The following is a 22818-nucleotide window of genomic DNA, read 5'->3' as shown; positions in this document are numbered from 1 at the left end:
ACTGCAGCGCCTCGGAGGACGCGAAGCTGCTGTCGCTGGAGCTCAGCGGCAGCGACAGCGAATCCCCGGGCAGCGCCCCGCCGCCGCCGCCCTCGGCCGGGGAGGCCTCGCCGCTGCCCGAGGAGCCCTCGGCCGCCTCCATGGCCAGCAGCCGCCTGCAGCTCAGCACCTCGCTCGCCTTCTCCGACCTCACCGAGGAGCTGCTGGACGCCGGCACCGACGGGCTGCTCCGCGAGCTGGAGGACCTGCGCTCCGAGAACGACTATCTCAAGGTGGGCACGGTGCGGCATCGCCGGGTGAGGCGTCCCTGGGCATCCCTGGGCAGGGCACGGCATCCCACGGTATCCCTGAGTACAACGCAGCACAGCATCCCTGGGCATGCCTGGGCAGGTCACAGCATCCCTGAGCAGAGCGCAGCATCCCTGGGCATGGCATGGCATCCCTGGGCGTTTGGTGGCATCCTTGGGCAGGGCACGGTATCCTTGGGCAGGACACAGTATCCTGTGCCATCCCGGACACAGCACAGCTCAGTATCTTTGGATATCCTTGGGCATGGCACGGCATCTCTGGATGTGGCATTGCTGGGCATGGCACATCATCCCTGGGCATTACTGAGTGGGGGACAGCATCCCTGGGCATCCCACAGCATCCTTGTACGTGGTGTAGCTCAGCATCTCTGGGCATCTTTGGGCATAACGCAGCATCCCTGTGATCATGACACTTGCTCCCTGGGCATGGCATTTCGGGGCACAGCGTTGCTGGGCATCCTTGGGCAGGACGCGGCATCCTTGAGCATCCCATGGCATCCCTGGTCATAGTGCGTCTTAGCACCTCTGGGCATCCTTGGGCATCCCTGAGTGGGTCACAGCATCTCTGGGTATCCTTGGGCATAATACAGCATCCCTGGGCATGGCACAGCATGGCCTGGGCACTGTGTCAATGGGCATCCCATGGTATCTTTGGGCATAGTGTAGCTCAGAATCTCTGGCATCCTTGGGAAAGGCACAGTGTCCCTGGCCGTAGAGCAATTCAGCAGCCCTGGTCAGCTCAGCATCCCTGTGCACAGAATGGCCCAGCATCCTTGAGCATGGCTGGATATGGCACAGGCAAATGCAGGGCACAGCTCAGCTCAACCCAGTGTGGCCCAGCCCAACATCGCTGAGCACAGCCTGGCATGGCTCAGCTGGGCAGCACAGCCAGGTGCTAGGCTTGACTGCACTTGGCTTGGTCTGGTCTCACCAGGTATGGCTGGGCCTGGTGCAGCTGAACCCAGCTAGCTTGGCACAGCGTGGCATGCCATGGGATGGCCTGGCAGGGCCAAGCTCAGCTCAGCATGGAGAAACCCAGCACAGCACAGCTCATGGCATGGCTCGGCAGAGCACAGAGTGGGATGCTGCCACTGTCCTCTCTGCCTCCTGACAGTGGCAGGTCCCCAGGGGGAGATTTTCCAGCTCATTTCCCTCCACCAGTCCCTGTTCTTGCTCTCCACAGGAGTCCCAGGCTCCCCGGGGCCTTTTTCCAGGCCTGCAGCTGGCTGATGGGCACACAGTGATGCCAGGGCAGGTTTGAGGACATGGGTGTTGGGGACACAAAGGGGGATAGATGCTGTGACCTGGTGGGCTGCAGGCATTTTGCATCCTCCACTCTTCCTCAGAATGCCACTTGGGTAAGATGTTGATGCCACCATCCGGGCTGCAGCCACACCTTGGGAGAAGTCAAGTGTCGGTATTGTGCTTGGTGGCACCCATGCAATGTGGCAGGTGGGAACAGACCAGGTCTGCCTCTCAGTGCCAGAGCTTGAGAACGTGCAGGGATTGCTGCAGCGAGGTGAGAGCCGGGTGCTACACCCTGGAGATGCTTGGCCGAGCCCTTTGTCCATTAGCAAAGCCCGAGCTCACAGCTGGTGTCCGAACTCCTGCCAGAATTAGCAGCAAGAGCTTAAGGGCTTTGATTTACGGAGAGCTGGAAAAATACAGATGAGGCCCCTCCGGTTTCCAAGAATGCGTGTGAAAATGCTGCTGCGCCGGCTGGCCGTGCAATTGCTTCCTCCATCTTCACGTGATCGTCACGGCAGGCTGCGGGGCTTGGGGTGTTCTACTGCAAGGAGCAGCCCTGGCAGGGAGAGCTGTCCAGAAGGGCTGCAGGGATGTTGGTGTCCCCGCTCCCACTGTGTGTGGCGGGGCTGCTCTCTGGGCTCCCCCAGGGGTCCCCCGCATTCCCTTGTGGTCCCAGGAGGGTGGGGAAGCAGCAGTGAGATTTGAAATCTTCCTGGAGGTGCTTTGAGCATCCCACGTCCTCCTTGCTGGTGGGTCGGGGTCAGCTCTTTTCTCCTGGCTCGAGCTGGCCAAAAGCTGCAGCCATGCTCACTTGTGGTGCTCCCAAAAAAAGCAGAAGCCGTCAAGCAGACTGTGCCCAGCAAGGAGCAGAAAAAGGGGCTGGGCTGCAGCGGGATACGGGGAGCTGTCAGCGTGTGCATGCTCATGGATTTGGGACTTCAGAGCCCAAAAAAGCCAACTCTAAGTCAAGTGACAGCTTGCAGGGATGCTGCAGAGGGTCCCCTCCCTGTCAGCACCGATCTGTCAGAGATGGCACGTCTTTGCACTGACTGGAACAGCTGCAGGTGAAATATCACTTGGTTGGAGCTGGATAAAATGCTCATTGAAAGCGGTGGGGTTTTGGGGTGGACTGGGCGCTGTCAGTGGGGCCGTGCATGGTGCCACTGCGGTGCCGCACCTGGGCAGGGCAAGCCGCCAGCTCGTGCTGCTCCTTCCTTGGCTGCGCTAACCCAACGCACGTATATATATTTCAGCACGCCTCTCTTGCTGCTCCCTGCAGCAGCGATTTCCCCAGGCTTAGAGGGAAAAAAATAATTTGACAAAGGCTTTCAGCAAAACACCAGCAGTGCTGGAATGAGCCCCAGGGCCTCATCGTTCCCAGCCCCAAGAGGGGCTTGGCAGCGCCCAGCCCATCACCGCTGCCCAGCCGGCAGTGAGCTCCCAGCTGTGTGCGGGGTAATTTATGGGGGCAGGTGCAAAGCTGGGAAGCTCTGGGTTTTGTCTTGCTGTGAGGCACTATGAGAAGGGTGGCTGATGTGCTGTCAGAGCGCTTAAAAAAAAATCCCTGATGGTGTCACAGAGAGTGCCCCTTACCAACCTTGCACCTCATGGTAGACTGGGGTGTGTGCCAGGACCCCCTTGCTGAGCTGATTTCCCTTCGAAATGCAGCTGGATTTTTTTTTTTTTTTAATTTTTTTCCCTAGCAAATTGTAGCATAATTCCCTCCTCTGTCCAGTGGGGGCTCAGAGTTCATTAAGGGCTGAAACTCAAGCCCTGTAACCCCAGTGCAGCTGCAGGGTGCTGGTCCTGACTCGCTGTGGGCTCTCCCACTGCTCCCAGCTCTGCACAGAGGTGGGGATGCATAGCAGCCCCCCACCCACACCCCTCCTCACTCCGTTCATCCTGTGCTGAGGCTGTGTGTGTGTGCACGGGGCTGTCCCCAGGGCTCAGTGCTTGCTGCTTGGCTGTGCCCCAGGGCTGAGCGCTGCCAACTCCGGCAGGGCTGGCGCTGCCAGCAGCACGGCAGCCAGCAGTGCTGTCATTTGCATCATCCAGCTCTGCATCCTGCGCTGCTTTCTGCTTGTAGGGGATGGGGCTCCCACTGTGCTGCCTTTTGGGGCCGTCACCCGAAAGATGCAGTCACTCTGATTCACGAGTTGGTTTTTACCTAGTGCTCTTCCATGGCCGTTGCCTGGCTCCTGCAAAGACAAGCCAGGCATTGGCTTCTGCACACCCCGTCGTGTCTCCTGGCACCCTCCTCACCTCCATGGCATGCTGTACTCAGCACCACGTACGGTGCTTTTGCAATGCCAGCCCTGAATCCGGGCTGTTTCTCAAGCATTTCCTCTACTCCTGGCTCTACCCTCGCCTCGATCTCCATTTTCTGGTTGTGTTTTGCAAAGATGCACAGCAGCTCCACAGAGGTGCAGCTGCAGGGTGGTCGGGGTGGGCTGTTCTCCCCACAGAGGGTGTCAGCGCAGCCACCCTAAGCTGTCCCCAGCCTGCTGGCATCTTGCTGCTCTCCGATCCTAATCCCATTACCTTGGCTTAGCACCACAGGGCGCCCTGCAGGGAGTGTCCCACACGGCACCTCAGCTGCCTCGCAGTCCTGTTCAGGCCACCATTCAAATTTTTTTGGTGGTGAAGCTTTCCTGAGCCACCTGACCCGGGCTGATTTCAGCCTCCTTTCTTTTCTCGCAGGCGCTTTGTGATGTGTCAGGGCAGTGTTTTTATTTCAAGTGCTCACTTTGCCACACAGGATCTGCTCTAGAAGTCCCCTGTTTGCTGGTGGCTGTTTTCTGCTGCCACCTGCAATGTGCAAAGCATTTTTTTCCATGAAAGCTCTCAACCTCATCCCGAACCCACCCCAGCAGCTCCCACACCGGTGTGGCTTTCTGAGCTTTTGCTCCTTTCCCCAGGTCAGTGTGGGGTTTCCAGTAGGGATGTCACCCTGGGGAGCGTTACAGCCTTCACAGCGATGTCCCCTGGTGTTGTACATCCTTTTGTTTTGTGCCTGGGAGGTTTTATGGCCATGGGACGTGCCTGTAGCAGTGCCCTCAGCGAGGCAGTTGTGGTTCCTGTAGCACCTTGCTCCCTCCAAGGATCACCCCCTGGTTCTTGCCCTCTCCAGAGCCCCGGCACAGAACCACGCGGCTGCCGCGGTGCCAGCAGCATGGGGATAATCGGGGATTGTCTTGGTGACGTCCCCGCTTTGCCATCTCGCTGCGAAAGCCAACAGTGAGCGACTGTGGCTGATCCTCGCAGCTGCCGCCCTCGGGCTTTGTTTTTCGGGGTAGGGGGGGGGAGTGGAGTAGAAAGGGAAAATGCAGCTGGGGCTTTGTGCTGGAGCTGGGCAGAGCGGTTGCCACCCGAATTTGGGGCAGCTCCAGGCGCTGCGTGCGCTGCCAGCCCAGCTCCGTGCTCCCCCTCCATGGCAGTGGCTGCCTGGTGGCAAACAGTGGGGCAGCCACAGGGCCCAGTGCTGGCAAGCCGTGCTCGTGTCCCTGTGTTGCCTCCGCGCCTGCCTCCTTCCTCCTGACACATCTTTTCCAAGGCGACCTACATTTCTGTCACTGCGACTGCTGCCTGGGCTGCTCCCACGGCGAATCCTTTCCCTCCCCCATCTTCCTCTTTATTTTGGTTTATTTATACAGGAGGTGCTGGCAGCAGCACACGTGGTGCTCAGCTCACCGGGAGCCCCAGAGCCCTACAGAATGCCCCTTCCCCCGGCACACTGCTCTGTGGGGCTCATGTGGGATTTCACATCCTCATCCTCATCCCACAGGAGACCCGGGGGTTCTGGTTGGTGGCAAGTTGTCTGTGAGTCACAGTGTGCCCTGGCAGCCAGAAGGGCCAGCCGTCCCCTGGGGTGCACCAGGCCCAGCGCTGCCGGCCGGGTGAGGGAAGGGGTTGTCCCGCTGTGCTCTGCCTGCTGCGGCCTCACCTCCAGCACTGCGTGCGGGTTTGGGTGCCACAACATGAGAAGGACATAAAGCTGTGAGAGAGCATGCAGAGGAGGGCTGCAGAGGTGGGGAAAGATTTGAGGGCAAGGCTTGTGTGAGGAGCGGCTGAGGTCGCTGTGTTTGCTGGGCCCAGAGCAGAGCAGGCTGAGGAGGCCTCATGGCGGCTGCAGCTCCTCACAGGGAGCTCTGGGCTCAGCCATAGGGTTTGGGTTTGGGTGGTGCTGTGTGGAGCCAGGGGTTGGACTTGGTGATCCCAGTGGGTCCTTTCCAACTTGAGATATTCTATTATTTTATGATCCATGTTGAGTGATTCTGCCTGCTGCCCTGGTGCTGTTGTCTCGGTGCTGCAGGTGGGCTGTACATGAAACAGTTTCCCCCTGGTCTGATGTGCCTGTGATGCAGATGGCCCAATGTTATCCTCTACCTCCATAGGTGTCCCACCATACACAAATCAGCATAATGGTGTCGTTTGTGCCATGAGAGGAAAGGAGGGGACCCCTCTGGTGGTAGCATGCATTTGTGGGGTGCGCGCTGGCACGTCTCATTCCATCCTCTCCAGTTCCACCATGGGCATGTGGGGCAGCTGCAGGCTGTGGGCTCTGACCTCTCCAACACGCCTCTCCCTGCAGGATGAGATCGAGGAGCTGCGTGCCGAGATGCTGGAGATGAGGGACGTCTACATGGAGGAGGACGTCTACCAGCTGCAGGAGCTGAGGCAGCAGCTGGACCAGGCCAGCAAGACGTGCCGCATCCTGCAGTACCGCCTGCGCAAGGCCGAGCGGCGCAGCCTGCGCGTGGCACAGACCGGCCAGGTGGATGGCGAGCTCATCCACAGCCTGGAGCAGGACGTCAAGGTGATGCTTGGGGGGTGTGCTCCCCGAATCCCCCACCCCAAATGCTGGGGGCAGTGCCCAGAGGGTGGGGTGGGATCTGTCCCAAAGCAGTTTGAGGTAAGATGGGGAGCAAGCTGATGGGGTACAGCTTTCCCCTGTAGCTGGGGACCTGGGAGCTGCTTCTCTCCTTGGCCACTATGGGAACCTTGCAGAGTCTCGGGCTGGCACAGGGGCAAGGTGATGGCCCCGGGGTGGCCTGCATTGCTTGCCCCAGCCGCCAGCCTGGTGCCGAGTTGTGTTTGCTGATCACTCATGCTGCTGCCAGAATTGGCAGCAGAGGATGTCTCCATTGCTGGGGAGCAGCTCAAGGAGCAGCTCAGATTTTGGAGAGAGTTGACAGAGGAGCCTGAAACCAAGCACTGTGCTGACCCTGAGCAATGCCTCCCGCAGGGATTGTAGCAGGGACTCGCTCAGCTCTGGGGGCTCTTGTGCAGTTTTTCCGTAACCCGATGCAGCAGCTCGCCTTTCCTTCCCCGAGGGGCTGCTCCTCTCCCCTCCCAGCCCTGTAGCAGCTGCTTTCCAGCACAGTGGGGGACAAAGAAACACAAAAAGCTGACAGGCATCCATCCCACAGGACTGCATTGTGCTTGGGGAAAGCAGGGTTTGACCAGTGGAGGTAGGGGCGGGAGTAACAGTGGTGATAAAGGGGACACGTGTGGCCAGGGGACAGCATGTTACCCAGCATGGTGTCTGCTCCAGAGGGTCCTATGATGATCTCCATAGGTAGTGTTCAGGGCTGGTAGGTGCCCGTGAGTTCCTGACCCTGTGCTGTGGTCCCAGCATGCTGTACCCAGCCCTGTGACAGCCCCACTCTGTCCCCAGGTGGCCAAGGATGTCTCTGTGCGGCTCCACAACGAGCTGGAGGCGGTGGAGAAGAAAAGGATCAGACTAGAGGAGGAGAACGAGGACCTGCGCCAGCGGCTGATCGAGACAGAGCTGGCCAAGCAGGTGGTACAGAATGAGATGGACAAGCTCCGAGAGGTGAGGGGAACACGGGAGGCACGTGAAGGGGGTGACCCCCAGGCTCAGCCCCTAGCAGGTGTCCTGGCCTGGTGCCGCGGGGCATTCATATTGCTGAAACCCAAACCGTGCTGCAGATGCTCATGAAACCCGAGCGGTGCTGCTCTGTGCGGAGTGATGCTGGGGTGTGCGGGCAGCACCACACCCAGGGCCGGCTGTGCCCTGACTGCCTGGGAGGAGGGACACGCTCCTGCTTCACAGCTTTACACTGCTCAGGCTTGTCCTCTGGGGCATGGCTGGCACACACATGGTTCTTTTGCGTGTGTACTGGAAATCTACATGCGTGCTTCTGCAGGAGTCCAGGGCCGTTAGACTGGGACAAGCTCCTGGCCAGGAGTGCTGCTGGTCCCCATGCAGTGAGGGGACATCCATCTTGGTGACAGGAGAGGCATCATAGTGACAGCACGGGCGTGTAATCCATCACGGCACTCATAACCCACTTCCCTACTGCCCGGCGTGTGATGGGTCCCCAGGGGGCTGCAGGCATTGTGCCAGAGAGGATGTGGTGCCACTGCCCAGCCCTGCTGCCCTTGATGCCTGTGTAGGAAGGGGGGGGGGGGGCAGCAGGTTGTGAGAACAGAATGGGAGGTGTCCCTTCTGCAGTCATGCAAGCCCCAGCAGGATGTTGCTGTCTGGCACAGGACAGGCTTCGGTGTGCTTGAGGTTGTTTGAGTTCCCCGAGGCTGGCAGGTCTGTGCTGGTGGGATGCTAATGGGGACAAACCTTGCTGTCACCATAGATGAGCCCTGCAGGGACAGAGCGCTCTGTTCCTGCAGCCCCTGCTGGGCTCTGCAGCAGGCACCACGGGTTTGCATCCGCTCTTGGAAAGGGCATTTCCCCAGGCACTGAGGTTACTCACTTATTCCAGAACACTAATTAGGAAAGCGAGTTAACAGGGTGAGTTACCAGCTTCAGCCACCTCCTCCCTTCTGCTGCAGGGTCTGAAACAGTGGCAGAGCTTGTTAGCAGCATGCAAACAGCAGCAGGCTGGGCAGGGCTGGGCTTGCCCCTAGGCGCCGCTTATTTCTCACTCGCAATAGGTTTCCCCGTGGTTGGGTTGCTGTGGGATGGGCAGTGCATCCCCTGGGCTTCATCCTCCCCTCAGCTCTGTCCTGGCTGCAGGGACTCCGGTGTCCCTTAACCACTGTGCTGTGGGGTGAGGGCATGCCTGTCCCTAGCACGGCCGTGGCGAGCAATGCCAACGTGGCACAGCCGGCCCCCGGGTGGGGTTCCAGCAGCTCCAGCACTGGTCTTGGCCTTAATAGGAAAGCTGGAGCCCTGCACCTTGGCACAGGCAGCAGCTTACATTTCACAGCTGCTTTCTTTGGCTGCTGGGGCCTCAGCGCCAGCATGGGAACGTGCCTGGGGCAGCCCTGGCCCTGTGAGCCTGGGGGGCTTTGGCCCCACTGCGTCACCCACCACAGCACAGCAGGGCAGTGCGTGGCTGGGAACAGGTCAACCTGTTTTCTTTTTTTTCCCTGTATTGGGCTTCCCATGTCTCAGCTGTCATTGCTAGCCTGGGGATTGTCCCCTGTGTGCCCAGGGACCCCAGAGGAAAGGCCAGCATTGCTCCATTGATAAACTGGGAGCCCTCAGCCATTGCCAGCCACTCTTTGTGCTGGGGTGGTCAGAGGGGCAAGAGAATGATTGCTGGGGGATTTAGGGTTGGGAATCTTGGTGTCCCATTCTGCCCACATGCCACTGTCCCTAGCAGTGTGACTGCCCGTGGCTGATCCCAGGTGCCCATTTGCAGCCCCAGCCCTGGGAGTTGGGGGAAAGGCAGCTGGCATGTGCCTGCTGCTGTGTGTGGGCAGGGGAGAGACACGGAAGAGCACCAGTTCCTGCTCCTGAGCCAGGATGCCCCTAAGCCATCTCAGCCTGGGATTCCCCACTCCATCCGGCCCATGACTCAGCCTCTCCGCTTGCCCTCGTGCCCGCAAGGGACATTTCTGGCCAAACCCCATGACATGACGCCAGGCACCCTGGCTCCCCCTGAACCAGGGGCTCATCCTGCCAGGGCTCTGGCACCTTCCCAAGCTGCTGGAACAGTCAGGAGTGCCCTGGCTGCAGTGTCCCCAGGCTGGGGGTCCTGGTCACTCTGTCTGTCTGGAGCAGGGTGCCATGCTGTGGCTGTGGGTGACATCTCTCCCTTCTCTCTGTAGAATTCCTTGAAGAAAAGGGGGTCTCGCTCCATTGGGAAGACCGAGAAGAAGCCATCGGTGCAGGTATGGGCCATGGTGCGAGTTGGTGGCCGCTGGGCCCAGCACTGAAGGAAATCGTGGGCAGGGCAGAGCCATCTCCTCCTCTCAGAGCTCGTCTGCCTTCCCCAGCCCCTGCACAAGGCAGGGATTGATGCACTGAGCTATCCCCATTGTCCTCAGGGGTCCCTTGTCTCTTTTGTCAATGGAGTACCAGTGGCAGGCAGTGCCTTAAGCCCCTTCCATGTGTCATTGTTGCCTGTGCCAGTGGCCAAGTGATCCCGAGGGGCCTGGGGTCTTGTGGCAGCAGCTCGAGGCCACTGTCACCATCTTTGCCCTGTGCAGGCTGCTGGGTGGGTGTGGGGAGGGGCTGTGCTGGCAGCAGGGGGATTTTATCTGTCACTCGCCGTTGCACTGAGCTGCTGTGAGACGTTAATGCTGTTACCAGGGCTCAGAGGGGCAGAGCTGCCGTTGTGGTGATAGATATGTGAGTGTTTTAATACCCAAAAAATCCTCTTCCAAAGGCAGGCAGCCACAGGATCTGTTCTGGGGAGTAAAACTGCTCCCACAAAGCCTGGGCAGGGAGGGAGCCCCATGAAGCTGTAAGCATCTCATCATGGCAACCCTGGGATTTCTGGGGTCACTTTGCTACAGTTCTCACATCCCACCCCACGTGGGGACGAAATGCAGGAAAACACCCCCCTGCTTCCCCATACTGTCCCTCACAGAGGCCTCAGTTTAGGGACGTGGGGATGATGGGCAGAGCCAGAGGGACCCAACCGTGGCTCAGTGCTGGAGGTTCTAAGCCAGCCTCAGCTTCCTGGGGTGCCAACGGGCTGGCAGCGTCTCCCTGTCCCTGTGCGCTTCCTGCGCAGCATGGCCGGGTGCCCCCAGGCACAACCACCCATGACTCATTGGTCGCTTCCTGGGCTCCTTTCCTGCCCGACAGTGCTGGGCTCTCGCAGAAGATGGAGTTGTTGGGGGAGGGCAAGCTCAAAACCGAGCTCTGTCCCCTGTGTCCCCAGCCCAAGGAGCCGTTGAGGTGGTGCTGGTCGCTCCGGCTGTGCCACGGGCAGGGGGAAGTGCCCGGCTGCAGCTTTTTTTTCCTGGAAAAACAGGAACTGAGGTCATGTCTGCCTGGCTGGGACAGCGGCCCCATGGTGCTGCCCCCCCTTCCCCCCCCCGCTGTTCCTGTGGCTATTTTGGGGAATAAAGCAGCACCCCGAACCTATGGCAGTCCTGCTGGGATGGAGGCCCCACAATGTTGGGTGGCTCCTGCAGCTTCGTGGGCACCTCAGCCATGCTGGGGGGCATCAAGGTGCTGGGGGCAGGGGGAGCCAGAGGTGGGTGCTGCTGGTGGGTGCTGCTGGTGGGTCCCCCCTGGGCAGTCACTATGCCAGAGTGACCGCACCGGACAGGAAGTCACAAGCTGAGCATCAGGAAATCCTGGTCATCCGTCCAGAAACATTTCCATGGCTGAGAAATGGTGTCTCAGAGCAAAGAGTAGAGCTGGTTATTGATAAATGTAGAGCCAGCCTGAGCACAGCTCAAAGCAAAGAGGAAGCAAAGGGGCCTAAGCAGGGCCAGGGGATTGGCTGGGGCTGCGAGGTGCAGGGTGGTGGTGGGGACGGGTGGCTGAGAGGAAAGGCTGGGCAAGGGGTGGGACCATGGGAGGCTTCCAGCCCTTGAGTAAAAAACAAACACACATTGTAGCTGCTTCTGCCCTCAAGGCTGCGGCTGTCACTGTATCCCAGCAAGGTGGCTGCTCTGCCACCACCAAGCAGAGGTGAGGAAGCCTATTGGTGGCTGGGATTTTCTCCTGTGGCATCTAGCGGCTTTCCTCCCCATCGTGGGTGGTGTCAGGGCTGGATCCCCACATCCCCAGCTCAGTGTCCACACTCCGTGTCCCTCAGAGCCACCACCTCTCAGCCTGTGTCCCTAACGCCTGTCCCCTCCCTGTCCCCAGGAGGACAGCGCAGACCTGAAATGCCAACTGCACTTTGCCAAGGAGGAGTCGGCCCTGATGTGCAAGAAGCTGACCAAGCTGGCCAAGGAGAACGACGGCATGAAGGAGGAGCTTCTGAAGTACAGGTCCCTCTACGGGGACCTCGACAGCTCCCTATCGGTGGAGGAGCTTGCCGACTCACCCCACTCACGCGAGGCCGAGCTCAAGGTCCACCTCAAGCTGGTGGAGGAAGAAGCCAACATCCTCAGCCGCAGAATTGTAGAGCTGGAGGTGGAGAACCGCGGCCTGCGGGCTGAGATGGACGACATGAAGGGCCAGGGGGACAGGGAGCTGCCGGGGCAGGATCTGCGGTTCCTGGCCTGCAGCTCGGCCTGCGGGGACGCGGGGGACACGGTGGCGGAGCTGCGGCGGCACTTGCAGTTTGTGGAGGAGGAGGCCGACCTGCTGCGCCGCTCACTGCTGGAGCTGGAGGACCAGAACAAGCTCCTGCTGAACGAGCTCAACAAGTACAAGTCGGACCACGAGCTGGATGTGACGCTGTCAGAGGACAGCTGCTCGGTGGTCAGCGAGCCCTCGCAGGAGGAGCTGGCCACAGCTAAGGTGCAGATCAGCGAGCTGAGCGGCAAGGTGAAGAAGCTGCAGTACGAGAACCGGGTGCTGCTCTCCAACCTGCAGCGCTGCGACCTGGCCTCCTGCCAGACCACCCGGCCCATGTTGGAGACCGACGCCGAGGCCGGTGACTCGGCGCAGTGCGTGCCCACCGCCGGCTGGAGGGATGAGCGTGGCGGTGAGGCCGAGGTGCAGGACAGGGTGCTGGACGGCGGTTCCGGCACCAAGCTGTTTAAGGCCAAGGACTTGGAGACCCTGCTGGGCATCCGGGACCAAGCAGCACTCGTCAGCAAAGCCATCGACATCTTGATTTCAGATGCCAATGGCTTCACCTCCAGCCTGAAGGTGTGCCTGGACAACGAGTGCGTGGGGGGGCTGCTGGCCGAGGCCCTGGATAACAGCAGCGAGAGCCCCAGCGATGCCAAGCTGATGAATGTGCTCCTCATGAGGTTGGGCGTGCTGCAGCAGGACCTGGGCTGCTTCATGCGGAAGGTGGACCTCCTTGCCGGCAGCCTCAAGGAGCACACCGGCTCCTTCCTCTTCTCCAGCAGCCACGAGGCCACCAAAGAGGGGCTGCAGAAGGAGCATGGCTCTGACTTGCAGGTACGGGGCTCCTTCCCACGCCCCATGGCCGCCCCGCAGCACTTGTTGCTTTATTTGCCACTTTTTTGCCTTTTTCTTCCTGCTTTAACAGAGCAAACCCCAACCCGTAACATACCCCTCCTCGTGCCTCTCCAGAGCAATTCCCAAACTAACGCTCGCCTCGCTGCATGCCGTGGCACCTGGGACAAGATAGGACTCTGCTCCAACAGAGTGTGTGTGGCGGGAGGTGGTGGCAGGAGTCTGGGTGGCTGCAGTGCTGTCCCACCCCAGTGCTGTTGCCCGGGCAGGGCTGGTGGCCCAGCTGCTCCCCTCCGCTGCCACCAGGCTCCCTGCAGAGCTAAGCGTCCCCTCCTCTGATGCTCTCTGCTTGTTAGGATGGCCAGCATCCCAGGAGCCCCCTGAATTGCAGGCACCCAGCTTGGAAAAAGCCTCATGGCATGCACTGAGATAATTCCCAGGCAGGGTAATTTGCAGAGCAAAGATGGCAAGGCAAATTTGGGTCTGATGGGGGGCACATCCATGGTGAGCATCCTGTGCCCTCCTGGCCAGGCCAGCCAGGATGGGGATGTGACTGGGGACACAGGTCCTCTCACGGGCGCAAGCCCCTTTCTGGAGCACACTCACTTGTTCAGAGTCCTATTTTTCTGCATGCTGCTGGACTGCAGTCCCACCAGCCCCAGGTCCCGGTCCCCCCTAGCCACTGCATGGCACCGTAACCGGTGTTTGCACATTTTTTCCCTCTTTCTCTCTTTTTTTCCCTTCCCCAAACAATCCAGGCCACGTGTCTCATCCTGTGTTTCCTTTTGGTTTCCGCATTGTCTCCCGCCATGGTGATGAAGTTCCTTCTCCTCATCATCCTTTTTGTTGTCTTGTAGTTCTTTACTGTTTCGGAAACCCATTGTTTTGTTTTCTGGCTTTCTTTTCTTCCCGCTCTTTTGGTTTGTTCTCATTAACTTGCCCACGCATGCAGCAGCCTGATTTTAGGGACGCCGACCCTTACCGCATCACCCACACCAAGGACACGGACCCCGCACATTCCCGGAGCTACAAAACCTGCAGGCCCGATGAGAATGACTCCTACGCCACCGAGGTACGAAGCCACCTGTCCCAGAGTGGACCGGGAGCCATGTCCCCTCTCTGGGGCTGGAGGGTTGGGAGTGCCCCAGGAGGAGCTTGGTGCCACGGTGGGAGTGATGCGGGGTCAGGAGCTATGCAGAGATGCTGAGCCCTGCCCGGTGGGCACCCACCGTCCTCTCCATACCCTTGCAGATGAAGGAGCTGCAGCTGGTGCTGTCAGAGGCCAATGAGAGCCTGCGGGGGCTGCAGGAGCAGCTCTCGCAGGAGAGGCAGTTGCGGAAGGACGAGGTGGACAACTTCTCGCAGAAGATCTGCCAGGTGAGCAGGTGCTGTCCCTGGGAGACAGGATCCACATGGGCGCAGCATGCCACTCCCAGGCTGGTGACCTGCTGGAGGACACCCAGAACAGTCCTAGAGGAATGTGGGGGCTGAGCCTGCCCACCTTTGCACATGGGTGTACAGCCGTGCAGGGCTTCCCCCTATTGCCTTTATGACCCCAGTGTCCCAGGGATGCTGTAGCTCCCCCTGGACCGAGTCGGGATCATGAAATTCAGGGTCTGGTGCTGGGAGGAGGCACAGCAGCCTGTATGGATGCTGGTGGCTCAGTGCATCACTCCACAGCTGAAGGAGGACCACCAGAAAGCCCTGCTGCGGCGTGAGTTCGAGCTGCAGAGCCTCAATCTGCAGAGGCGGCTGGAGCAGAAGTTCTGGAGCCAGGAGAAGAACCTGCTGGTGCAGGAGTCGCAGCAGTTCAGGCAGAGCTTCCTTCTGCTCTTCATGAAGCTCAAGTGGTTCCTCAAGTGCTGGCGCCAGGGCAAGATAGTGCACAGCGAGGGCGATGACTTCCTGGAGGTATTGTGGGCAGGGGCAGTGGGACGCTCAGCTGTCCCCAGTGCCTGGCTGGGTTCCTCAGCAACCTGCCCACGGCATCTCCTGCAGGTGAACAGCATGAAGGAGCTGTACATGCTGCTGGAAGAGGAGGAGCTCGCCCCGCAGCAGCAGGCGGACAACAAGACCTGCTCTGGGGATGCCTGGACCCCCAGCACGGTGAGTGGAGTGTGCAGGATCGGTCCCCACTGCGTGTCCCTGCTAGGTGGCAGGGGGTGCCACGCCCTGGTGGCATCCCACATCTGTAACGCGGGGGTGGCAGCGTGCAGGGCTGGGGCACCGACGTGGCACCCCTTGCTCACCCCTGGTCCCTGGCAGCCCAACGAGTGCATCAAGACACTGGCGGACATGAAGGTCACCCTGAAGGAGCTGTGCACAGAGCTGCGGGAGGAGCGGCGTGGCGCGGGCGAGCTGCAGCAGCAATTCACCAAGGCCAAGGCTGCCTGGGAGATGGAGCGCACCGAGCTCAAGTGCCACATCGCCCAGGTGGGAGCCTGGGGTTGGGGGGGGGAAATGTAGGGCTTGGAGGCTGCCAAAGCTTGGCTGCTGGGAGGAAGCATGGCACGGCAGGAATCACAATGAGCAGCCACTCTAGCAGGCTAGTTTCTATAGCAACAGGGCTGGCATGAAAATTGCAGTGGGAGCAGAGGATGCACGTTATTCCTCTGAAGGGCTTGTTTAGGGCGGGTGGGATGGTACCAAGGGTGAGCGTGCTCTGGTCATGCACTGTGCTTATTACCCTGTGCTGGAGCTGCACCAGAGCCCTCCTGTCCCATCAGTCCCCCAGCCCCAATCTGCCCTGAGCTCCCGGTGATGAGAGTTTGCAGCTCCCTTATGCCATTCTGGCAGCAGCCGGTGGCTGTGCATCTGCTCATCAGAGTGATGCCAGCGCTTCTTGGGCTGTGTTTCTCTATAGTCTCCATCTCTAGTCCCCAGTTCCCCTTTGTCCTCCTCAGAAGTGAGCAGAGCCTCTATGGTGGCAGCACCCCTGCTCCAGATGCCATCCTGGCCACCAGCAGCAGCATCCCTGGGGTGTGCTCTGCCTGCCCCGCAGGGATGCCACCTTCTCAGGGTTGGCAGGATTGCGGTGGGGAGATCCAGCCCCTGTCCCTTTGTGTGACCGTCTGGCATGTGGCTGCCAACACTGTGTCCCTGCAGCTGGAGGCAAAAGCAGGCAAAGGCATCACGGAGCGGGTGCTACCAGACTGGAAGGTGGCACTGAAGAGGGAGCGCGAGGAGCATCAGCATCTCCTGGCTGAATCCTACAGCGCCGTCATGGACCTGACCAAGCAACTGCAGATCAGCGAAAAGAACTGGAAACAGGAGAAGGTGGAGCTGCTGGCCCGCTTCAAGGAAGAGCAGCAGCAGGCAGAGCAGCAAGCGAAGGACCTGCAGAACAAACTCAGCCAGGTATGGTGTCCCCACGCATGCGTCATCCAGCATCTGCCCCTGCTCGTTGTGCACATGTCGAGTGACTGACAGACGTGTTCTCCAGTTGCAGAAAGGAGCCAACCCATGGGCTTTGAAGCACTCGGAAATGGAGAAGCATGGCAGCAACTGGAAAGAGGTGGGCAAGAGAGGGCTACGTGTGTTGTGGCTTCCTGTTGGGCTCTGGTCTTTGCTAAAAATTAGATGGAGGTTGTGTGTACCCCACAACAGAACTCCCTGAACAGCAGTGTCAAGAGGTTGCAAGGGGGATGCCAGGGATTAAGTAGATGGAGACAGCAAAGAGTGTGGTTCATTCTGCTGTGCCAAACCCAAAGGGCTTCAGAAAGTTGTTAAGAGAATAGTTGTGGGCAGAGTGAGCCCTGTGTAGCTCTGGGAGTGAGGTGGAGGACCTGGGCCTGTTGGGGAGGTGCTGCTGGGTGCAGCCCCTGCTCCAACACATCTGCATGGTGTGGGCCTGTGCCTGATTCCACCAGAGCATGCTTCTGTGTCCTCCTAGGCTCTCAATGAAAAAATCACAGACAAAGAGACAGTCTCTGAAGAAGACGCCAAGGGAACCAACTTAAAAAGGTAAGCATGGTGGTGGCCATCATCCCCAGGGTGTGGAGATCAGTGGCTCTCACAGCTGGATCAGCCTCCAGCTCCGTCTGGATACAACTGTGGTCCAGGATTGCCTTTCTGGAGGCAGTGAGCAGGGCTGCGTGCCCAGCAGGGTCCCATTGGGGCGGTGCCTCCAGCACCCCACATCATCGCCCTGCCCCGCTGCCTGGATGGGCGACTGCTGAGCCCTGCCCTCTCTTCTCCTGCAGGACTAAGTCCGTTTCCTCCATGTCAGAGTTTGAAAGCTTGCTCGACTGTTCTCCCTACCTCCCTGGAAAGACTGTGCCTGGGCTGGGTGACCATTCCCGAGGCAAAAAGTCATCTGCAGCCCCACAGCTGCTGCCCAATGGGATCCGGGACAGCGCCGGCCTTCCTCCCCCAAACTGTACCTATGTGAATATCGAGCAACCCGCCTCCGACAGCCTGGCCAAGGAGAAGCTGGGCATCTCCTCCTGGGACTACTCACGGGCCAGCAGCCTCTCGGGGCATGACCCGGCCCAGAAGCAGATGCAGAGGAGCTACACAGCACCTGACAAGACAGGGATCCGCATCTACTACAGCCCTCCTGTGGTGCGGCGCCTGGAGGCAGCTGTGGTGCACAACAAGGAGGGGAAGATCATGATTGAGCCCGGCTTCTTGTTCACCATGGCCAAGCCCAAGGAGCCGGAGGAGTCGGCCAGGACGGAGAGCACGTACAGCCAGTGGCTGTGCAACTTCTCCAAGCAGCAGCGAGAGCTCCTCGATGGCAGCACAGGGGAGAGCACGGTGCCACCGGTGCCCCGCTTCCCTCCCTCGCTGCACGACCTGGAGATCTCCGGCAACATGAGCGACGACATGAAGGAGATCACCAACTGCGTGCGACAGGCCATCCGCTCCAGCTCACTGGAGAGGAAAGTGAAGAGCACCTCGAGCCAGACCGTGGGGCTGGCCCACGTGGGGACTCAGACCACGCAGACGGTGAGCGTGGGCCTGCAGACGGACCTGCCGCGCGGCAGCTTGCACGGCAAGAGCTGGTCCCCGCGCAGCTCCTCGCTCGTCTCGGTGCGTGGCAAGCAGATCTCCTCCTCCCTGGACAAGGTGCACGCCAGGATCGAGCGGCCCTGCTGCTCACCCAAGTACGGCTCACCAAAGCTGCAGCGGAGGTCTTCCTCCAAGTTGGACGCCTCCAAGGACAGGAGCCTCTGGAACCTGCACCAGGGCAAGCAGAATGGCTCCGCCTGGGCCCGCTCCACCACCACCCGTGACAGCCCCGTCCTCAGCAACATCAACGATGGCCTGTCCAGCCTCTTCAGTGTGGTGGAGCACGCGGGCAGCACCGAATCCATCTGGAAGCCAGGCTGCCCCGAGGGCGGCAGGGCCAAGGCTGAGGCCCCCAAGTACGGCCTGGTGCAGGAGTTCTTCAGGAATGTCTGTGGGCGGGCGCAGAGCCCCACGGCACCCCCGGAGAAGAAGGATGCTGGCGGTGGGGAGGATGGCTCCAAGAAGGCTGAGCATCCCAGCCTGGCCTCCTACCACCCCACCGAGAACTCCTCCCGCATCCTGAGCAAAAAAGTCCTCAAGCAAAGCAGCTGCGAGGACCCCAAGCTGATGTCCCCCGGCCAAGGGAGCAAAGAGGCATTCCCCCGGGACCCTGACTTCATCTCAGCCATGGCCAGCGAGGTAACGAAGTGGGGGGTCCCCGCGTGCCAGGCTGTCTGGTGGGGATGGCTCCAGCCCTCTCTAACTGCCCTTCAACCTTTCTTTGCAGGACATGGCGTGCGACTGCAGCTCACAGTCCCTCACCTCCTGCTTTGCCCGGCCGTCCCGCTCTGCCGCGCGCCACTCGCCCTCCAAGTGCAGGCTGCACCCCATAGACACCCCCAGGGCGGAGGAGAAGCCAGGGCCGCTGAGTGAGTGAGGACAGCGAGACGGGGCGCGCAGCCTGGCCTGCTTCCCACTCTCCTGCCCCAAGAGCACCCACGGGGCCCCTCTCGGGGATGCATCTGTCTCCTAACCGTCCCCTCGCTCGTGGGGATGCTTAAGAAGCAGATGGCGAAGGGCGCCGGGCGGCGGAGGCTGCCGGCAGCAGCGGGGCGTCCCGCCGGGGTGGCCGTGACACCGGCACGACGGGAAGCATCGGGGTCCCTGCGGTGGCCCCACGAAGGGGACGAGCTGCCATGCGAGGCGGTGGCCGTGATGCTGCTGGTCCAGGGAGGGGTGAAGCGCGGCGGGGTTGGAGTCGACGGATGGATCCACCCCGTGGCCAGTGCCGGGTGCATCCCTGCCGGCTCCGCTTGCAGGGTGGTTGCATCAGCCATGTGCTGGAGGGAGGCGGGGGGGGGGGGGGCCCCGCGCTGGGCGGTGCGCGGAGGCGTTCCCATCCGGCTGCTGGGACGGGTGCTGGGTGCACGCGTGTGGGACCCCCCTGCATCCTCCGCCCTGCTGAGCCCCCGCCTCCCTGCCCGGGGCCACTTGTAGTGATTTGTTCTTCCAAGTGCTGAATTTACATAGTCCTCCCTCTTTTTTTTTTTTTTTTCTCCATCCGCTTTTGGCTCTACCCAATTCCGAACAGCCTGCAATGTAAAACCAAGTGCATTTAAAAGAAAACAAAAAAAAAAAAAAAAAACCAAACGTACTGAAATGAGCTAAATTGGAGATGTACCAATTGGATTAAGAGATTGTGGGCTGGGAGGCTGCACTGTGGCTCGCAGCCTCCACCGCCCGGAGGTTGGGTCATCACCATGGGGAAAAGCCTTATCCAGGGAGGGAGGAGAGCAGCATCCCGGCAGTGTTGGTGCCGGGCGAGAAGGGCAATCTCTGAGGTGGCTGCTTGACCTATTTTTGAGCTGCATGCCAGGGGCCGGGCAGGGATTTGCACAGATGGAGCTGCCTGCAGGTGCCTGTGCCTGCTGGAGCTCCAGGCATTGCTTGGGGGGCTCCGGGCATTGCTCCAGAGCCTCTGTGCATTGTTCTGAGCCTGTGTACGTTGCCCCAGGGGCTCTGTGCATGGCCCCTGGGGCTCTTGCATTGTTCTGAGGCTCTGTACATGGCTCCGGGGCTGTGTGCAATGCCCTGGGGCTCTGTGCATTGCTCTAGGGGCTACGTACACTGTTTGGGGGGCTCTGTACACAGCTCCAGAGGCCTCTGCGTTGCTCAGGGGCTGTGTACGGTGCTCTGGGGGCTCTGTGCATTACCCTTGGGGCTCTCTACACTGCTCCAGAGCCTGTGGGCGTTGTTCTGATGTTGTGTACATCGCTCCAGGGGCTCTGTGCGCTGCTGTCATCTCGCAGCCACGCTCAGAAACTGCTCCTGCTGCCCCCTCCCGTCCAGCCTCACACTGCCCGCAGCGGGACGGCTGCATCACTGCCACGTCGCAGCCTCCGTCAGCATCTCCGCGATGGCTGCTCACTGCCTGTGTCTCCGGACACACCAGCATCAGCCAGGGCCAGGCGGCCCAGCACCAATGGCCTTTCACTCCGGGGGCACCTGGCCGGCCCCACGGGGCCCTCGTCACCGAGCCGTGGGGCAGGCGCTGCCCCCAGCACCAGCAGCCAAGGCCGGGCAGCGTCCCTGCCTGCCGCCCTCACGTCCCCGGCACAGCCGCCGGCACTCTCCTGCTGTACATAGATCCTTTCGGGGTGGTTTTTAGCATTTTCCTTGAAAACTAGGTTTTGTTTTGTTTTTAAAGACTCTACTTTTGGAATGTGTGTTTTCTTTTTCTTTTTTCCGTCATTTTTACAACTGCCTTTTAATTATTTGTAATGTTAGTCAGTTCTGTCTTACTCTGTAAATAGCGGTGCTGGGTGTTTCCCACGAGGATGGGAACAGGGACAGGGGACGGCAGGGGCTTTGTGAAGGCAGCATTGCAGAGAGGCGGGAGCTGCTTTGGCCAAGCCTGGGGAGATGGGGATAATTAATTTGCTGTGGAGGTGCCGGGTTTGGCTTCAGCCCCTGTAGCCTCTGCCCCGTCCTCTCCACGGTCCCTGTCCCTGCCCCAAGGTCACATGAAGGGCTCGCTCTGCCCTGATGACGGCGCCTGCCCACCCTGTGCTGTGCCTGCTTGTCGTGTGATGAATAAAGGCCCTGCAAACCCTCTCCTGCACCCTCGGCACTGCTTTCCCGGGCTGCAGGGGGCAGTGAGGGGTGGGAGGTCCTGTCCCCAGTATCCCCACCAGCTGCCCACACCTGGTGTCCCATCCGCTCCCCGTCTCCATGTGCTGGCTGTGGCTGCACCACGCGGCTCCCTGCCATCAGCCCTGTGTCCCTCGTGGACTCTCACCCCGCACAGACACCTCTTGGCTCCGTGTTGTTCTCGTGTTGCTGGTGTTTCTCATGCCTCCCTGCCCCATCCTGCCTAGCTGCTCACTCCAGCCTGCACACAGATCCCACGTCGCTGCCCCAGCTTCCTGCCCTCATCACCTGCAGGTCCCAGCCCCCCTAGGCTCAGTACATGAAACTTCCCCTCCCTGAGCTCCTCCACCACCTCCTGTGTCACACCTGTCCTTTTGCTTCTCCACTATCCTTTGTATTCCATCCCTTCTGTCCCTGCTCCTCAATCCTCCAACATGTCCCATCCTTTCTTCTTCTTCTCCTTTATCCTCAGCCGTATCCCTTTCCACTTTCATGTGTTCTTCCATCAACCATCATATCCCACACCTCTTTATTCTGCTTCTACATCATCCATGTATCTCTTTTCTGCTTCCCATGTTCCATTACCCTCCACATCCCACCTCTCTTCCTCTGCACTTCCATTTTCTACCATCTCCCCCCCCCATCCTTCCAGTCCTCCTGTTGCCCACTGTCCCCCATCCCTTCCTGCCATGCTCCTCCATCACCCATCATGTGCCATTTCTCCTAACTGCTTCTCCGTCACCCACAGCCTCCTAATTCATCCTTTCTTCCATCATCCTTCACTTCTCTGTTCTTCCATCACCTGCCATCCTGTACCTCTTTCCTTGCTCCTCCATCACCCATCACATCCTATCCCTTCTTGTGCTCTACCGTCACCTACCTTCCATTCCTCCTTCCTGTGACCTGTCACCTCACCTCTGCATCTCATTCTTCCCTGCCATGTTCTTCCGTTGCCTGTGTCCCATCTCTCCTAATTGTGTTTCTCCATCACCCTCCACTTCCCATTTGTCCTTCCTGTGTTCTTCCATCTCCCACCACATCCCGTCCCTTGTTATCCTCATCGACATCCCACCATCTCCTATCTTCTTCGTCCACCCTGTCCTGTCAGTCCTCATCCTCCATCACCTCCAGTCTTTTCCTTTCATATTCCTCATGTCAACATCTCACCATCCCTTCTCATCCTCCATGAGCTCCCACCATGATCGCAACTGCTTTAATTTATTCCACTTCCCCTCCCTATCTTTTTCCATCCACTTCTACTTCCTCCTTTCTCCTCATCCCCCTCATCCTCCTCCAATTCCCCATGTCAAAATCCATTCTTACCTCCCACTATCGCCCTGCACCTCCAGCTGCCAACATCTCCTGATCCTACCTCCTCTTCCTTCACACCCATGTTTCCACCACCCCTTCCATTTCCCACCATCTTCTCACATCTCCCTTTGTCTTCCTCTAACTCTTAAACACCTCCCCATCTCTCCTGTTACCCTCTGTCTCTTCTAGCTGTAGATGTCCCTTTTCATTGCAGGGGAGTTGGACTAGATGACCTTTAAAGGTCCCTTGCACCTCAAAAGATTCCATGACATTCTGTGATCTCCCACCATCTCCTCATACCTCTTCTTCATCATCATTCCCTTCCCTCCTTGTCCTCCATCACCTACCATCTCATCTCTCATCTTCCTCTACTGCCTGTTGTTCTTCTATGCTCCTTCATTCTCCAGCTCTTGCTGTCCCCCATTCCTTTCCATGCCCCAACACCTCCTGTTCTTTCTCATCCTCCACACCTGTCAGTTCTCCTCATCCTCCTGCAACCTCTCATTGTCTCCCTTTTCACTTCTTCACAATCCTTCACTTTCCATCTTCTCCTGTATCTTATTGTCCTCCTCTGCTTTC

At 59.6% G+C, this 22818-nt stretch overlaps 1 protein-coding gene across 2 annotated transcripts; it reads left to right on the top strand.

Annotated features, from left to right (window-relative positions):
* On the top strand, window positions 1-20892 carry SOGA1 (suppressor of glucose, autophagy associated 1). 2 transcript variants are annotated; one of them, XM_021416462.1, is made up of 15 exons: window positions 1-272; window positions 6148-6372; window positions 7234-7392; window positions 9594-9656; window positions 11596-12807; window positions 13781-13897; window positions 14077-14202; window positions 14506-14736; window positions 14824-14931; window positions 15091-15258; window positions 15931-16182; window positions 16268-16339; window positions 16718-16788; window positions 17028-18477; window positions 18566-20892. In XM_021416462.1, exons 1-15 carry the CDS (start codon window positions 141-143, stop codon window positions 18713-18715), a joined length of 4536 nt encoding a protein of 1511 aa, XP_021272137.1. In that variant the 5' UTR covers window positions 1-140; the 3' UTR covers window positions 18716-20892. The 2 variants fall into 2 exon arrangements, with proteins under 2 accessions (XP_021272137.1, XP_021272136.1); XM_021416461.1 differs by having other exon boundaries at window positions 13778-13897.

The sequence above is a fragment of the Numida meleagris genome, chromosome 19 (assembly GCF_002078875.1).
Source record: "Numida meleagris isolate 19003 breed g44 Domestic line chromosome 19, NumMel1.0, whole genome shotgun sequence".
Taxonomy (NCBI): domain Eukaryota; kingdom Metazoa; phylum Chordata; class Aves; order Galliformes; family Numididae; genus Numida; species Numida meleagris.
The sequence above is the reverse complement of the archived record's forward strand: the minus strand, read 5'-3'. Positions and strand labels throughout refer to the sequence as shown.

Coding starts and splice junctions, on each gene's coding strand:
- SOGA1 (XM_021416461.1), top strand. CDS start 141: ATGGCCAGCAGCCGCCTGCAGCTCAGCACCTCGCTCGCCTTCTCCGAC. Junction 6,373..7,233: donor GCCTGGAGCAGGACGTCAAG/GTGATGCTTGGG, acceptor CTCTGTCCCCAG/GTGGCCAAGGATGTCTCTGT. Junction 16,183..16,267: donor TGCAGAACAAACTCAGCCAG/GTATGGTGTCCC, acceptor CGTGTTCTCCAG/TTGCAGAAAGGAGCCAACCC.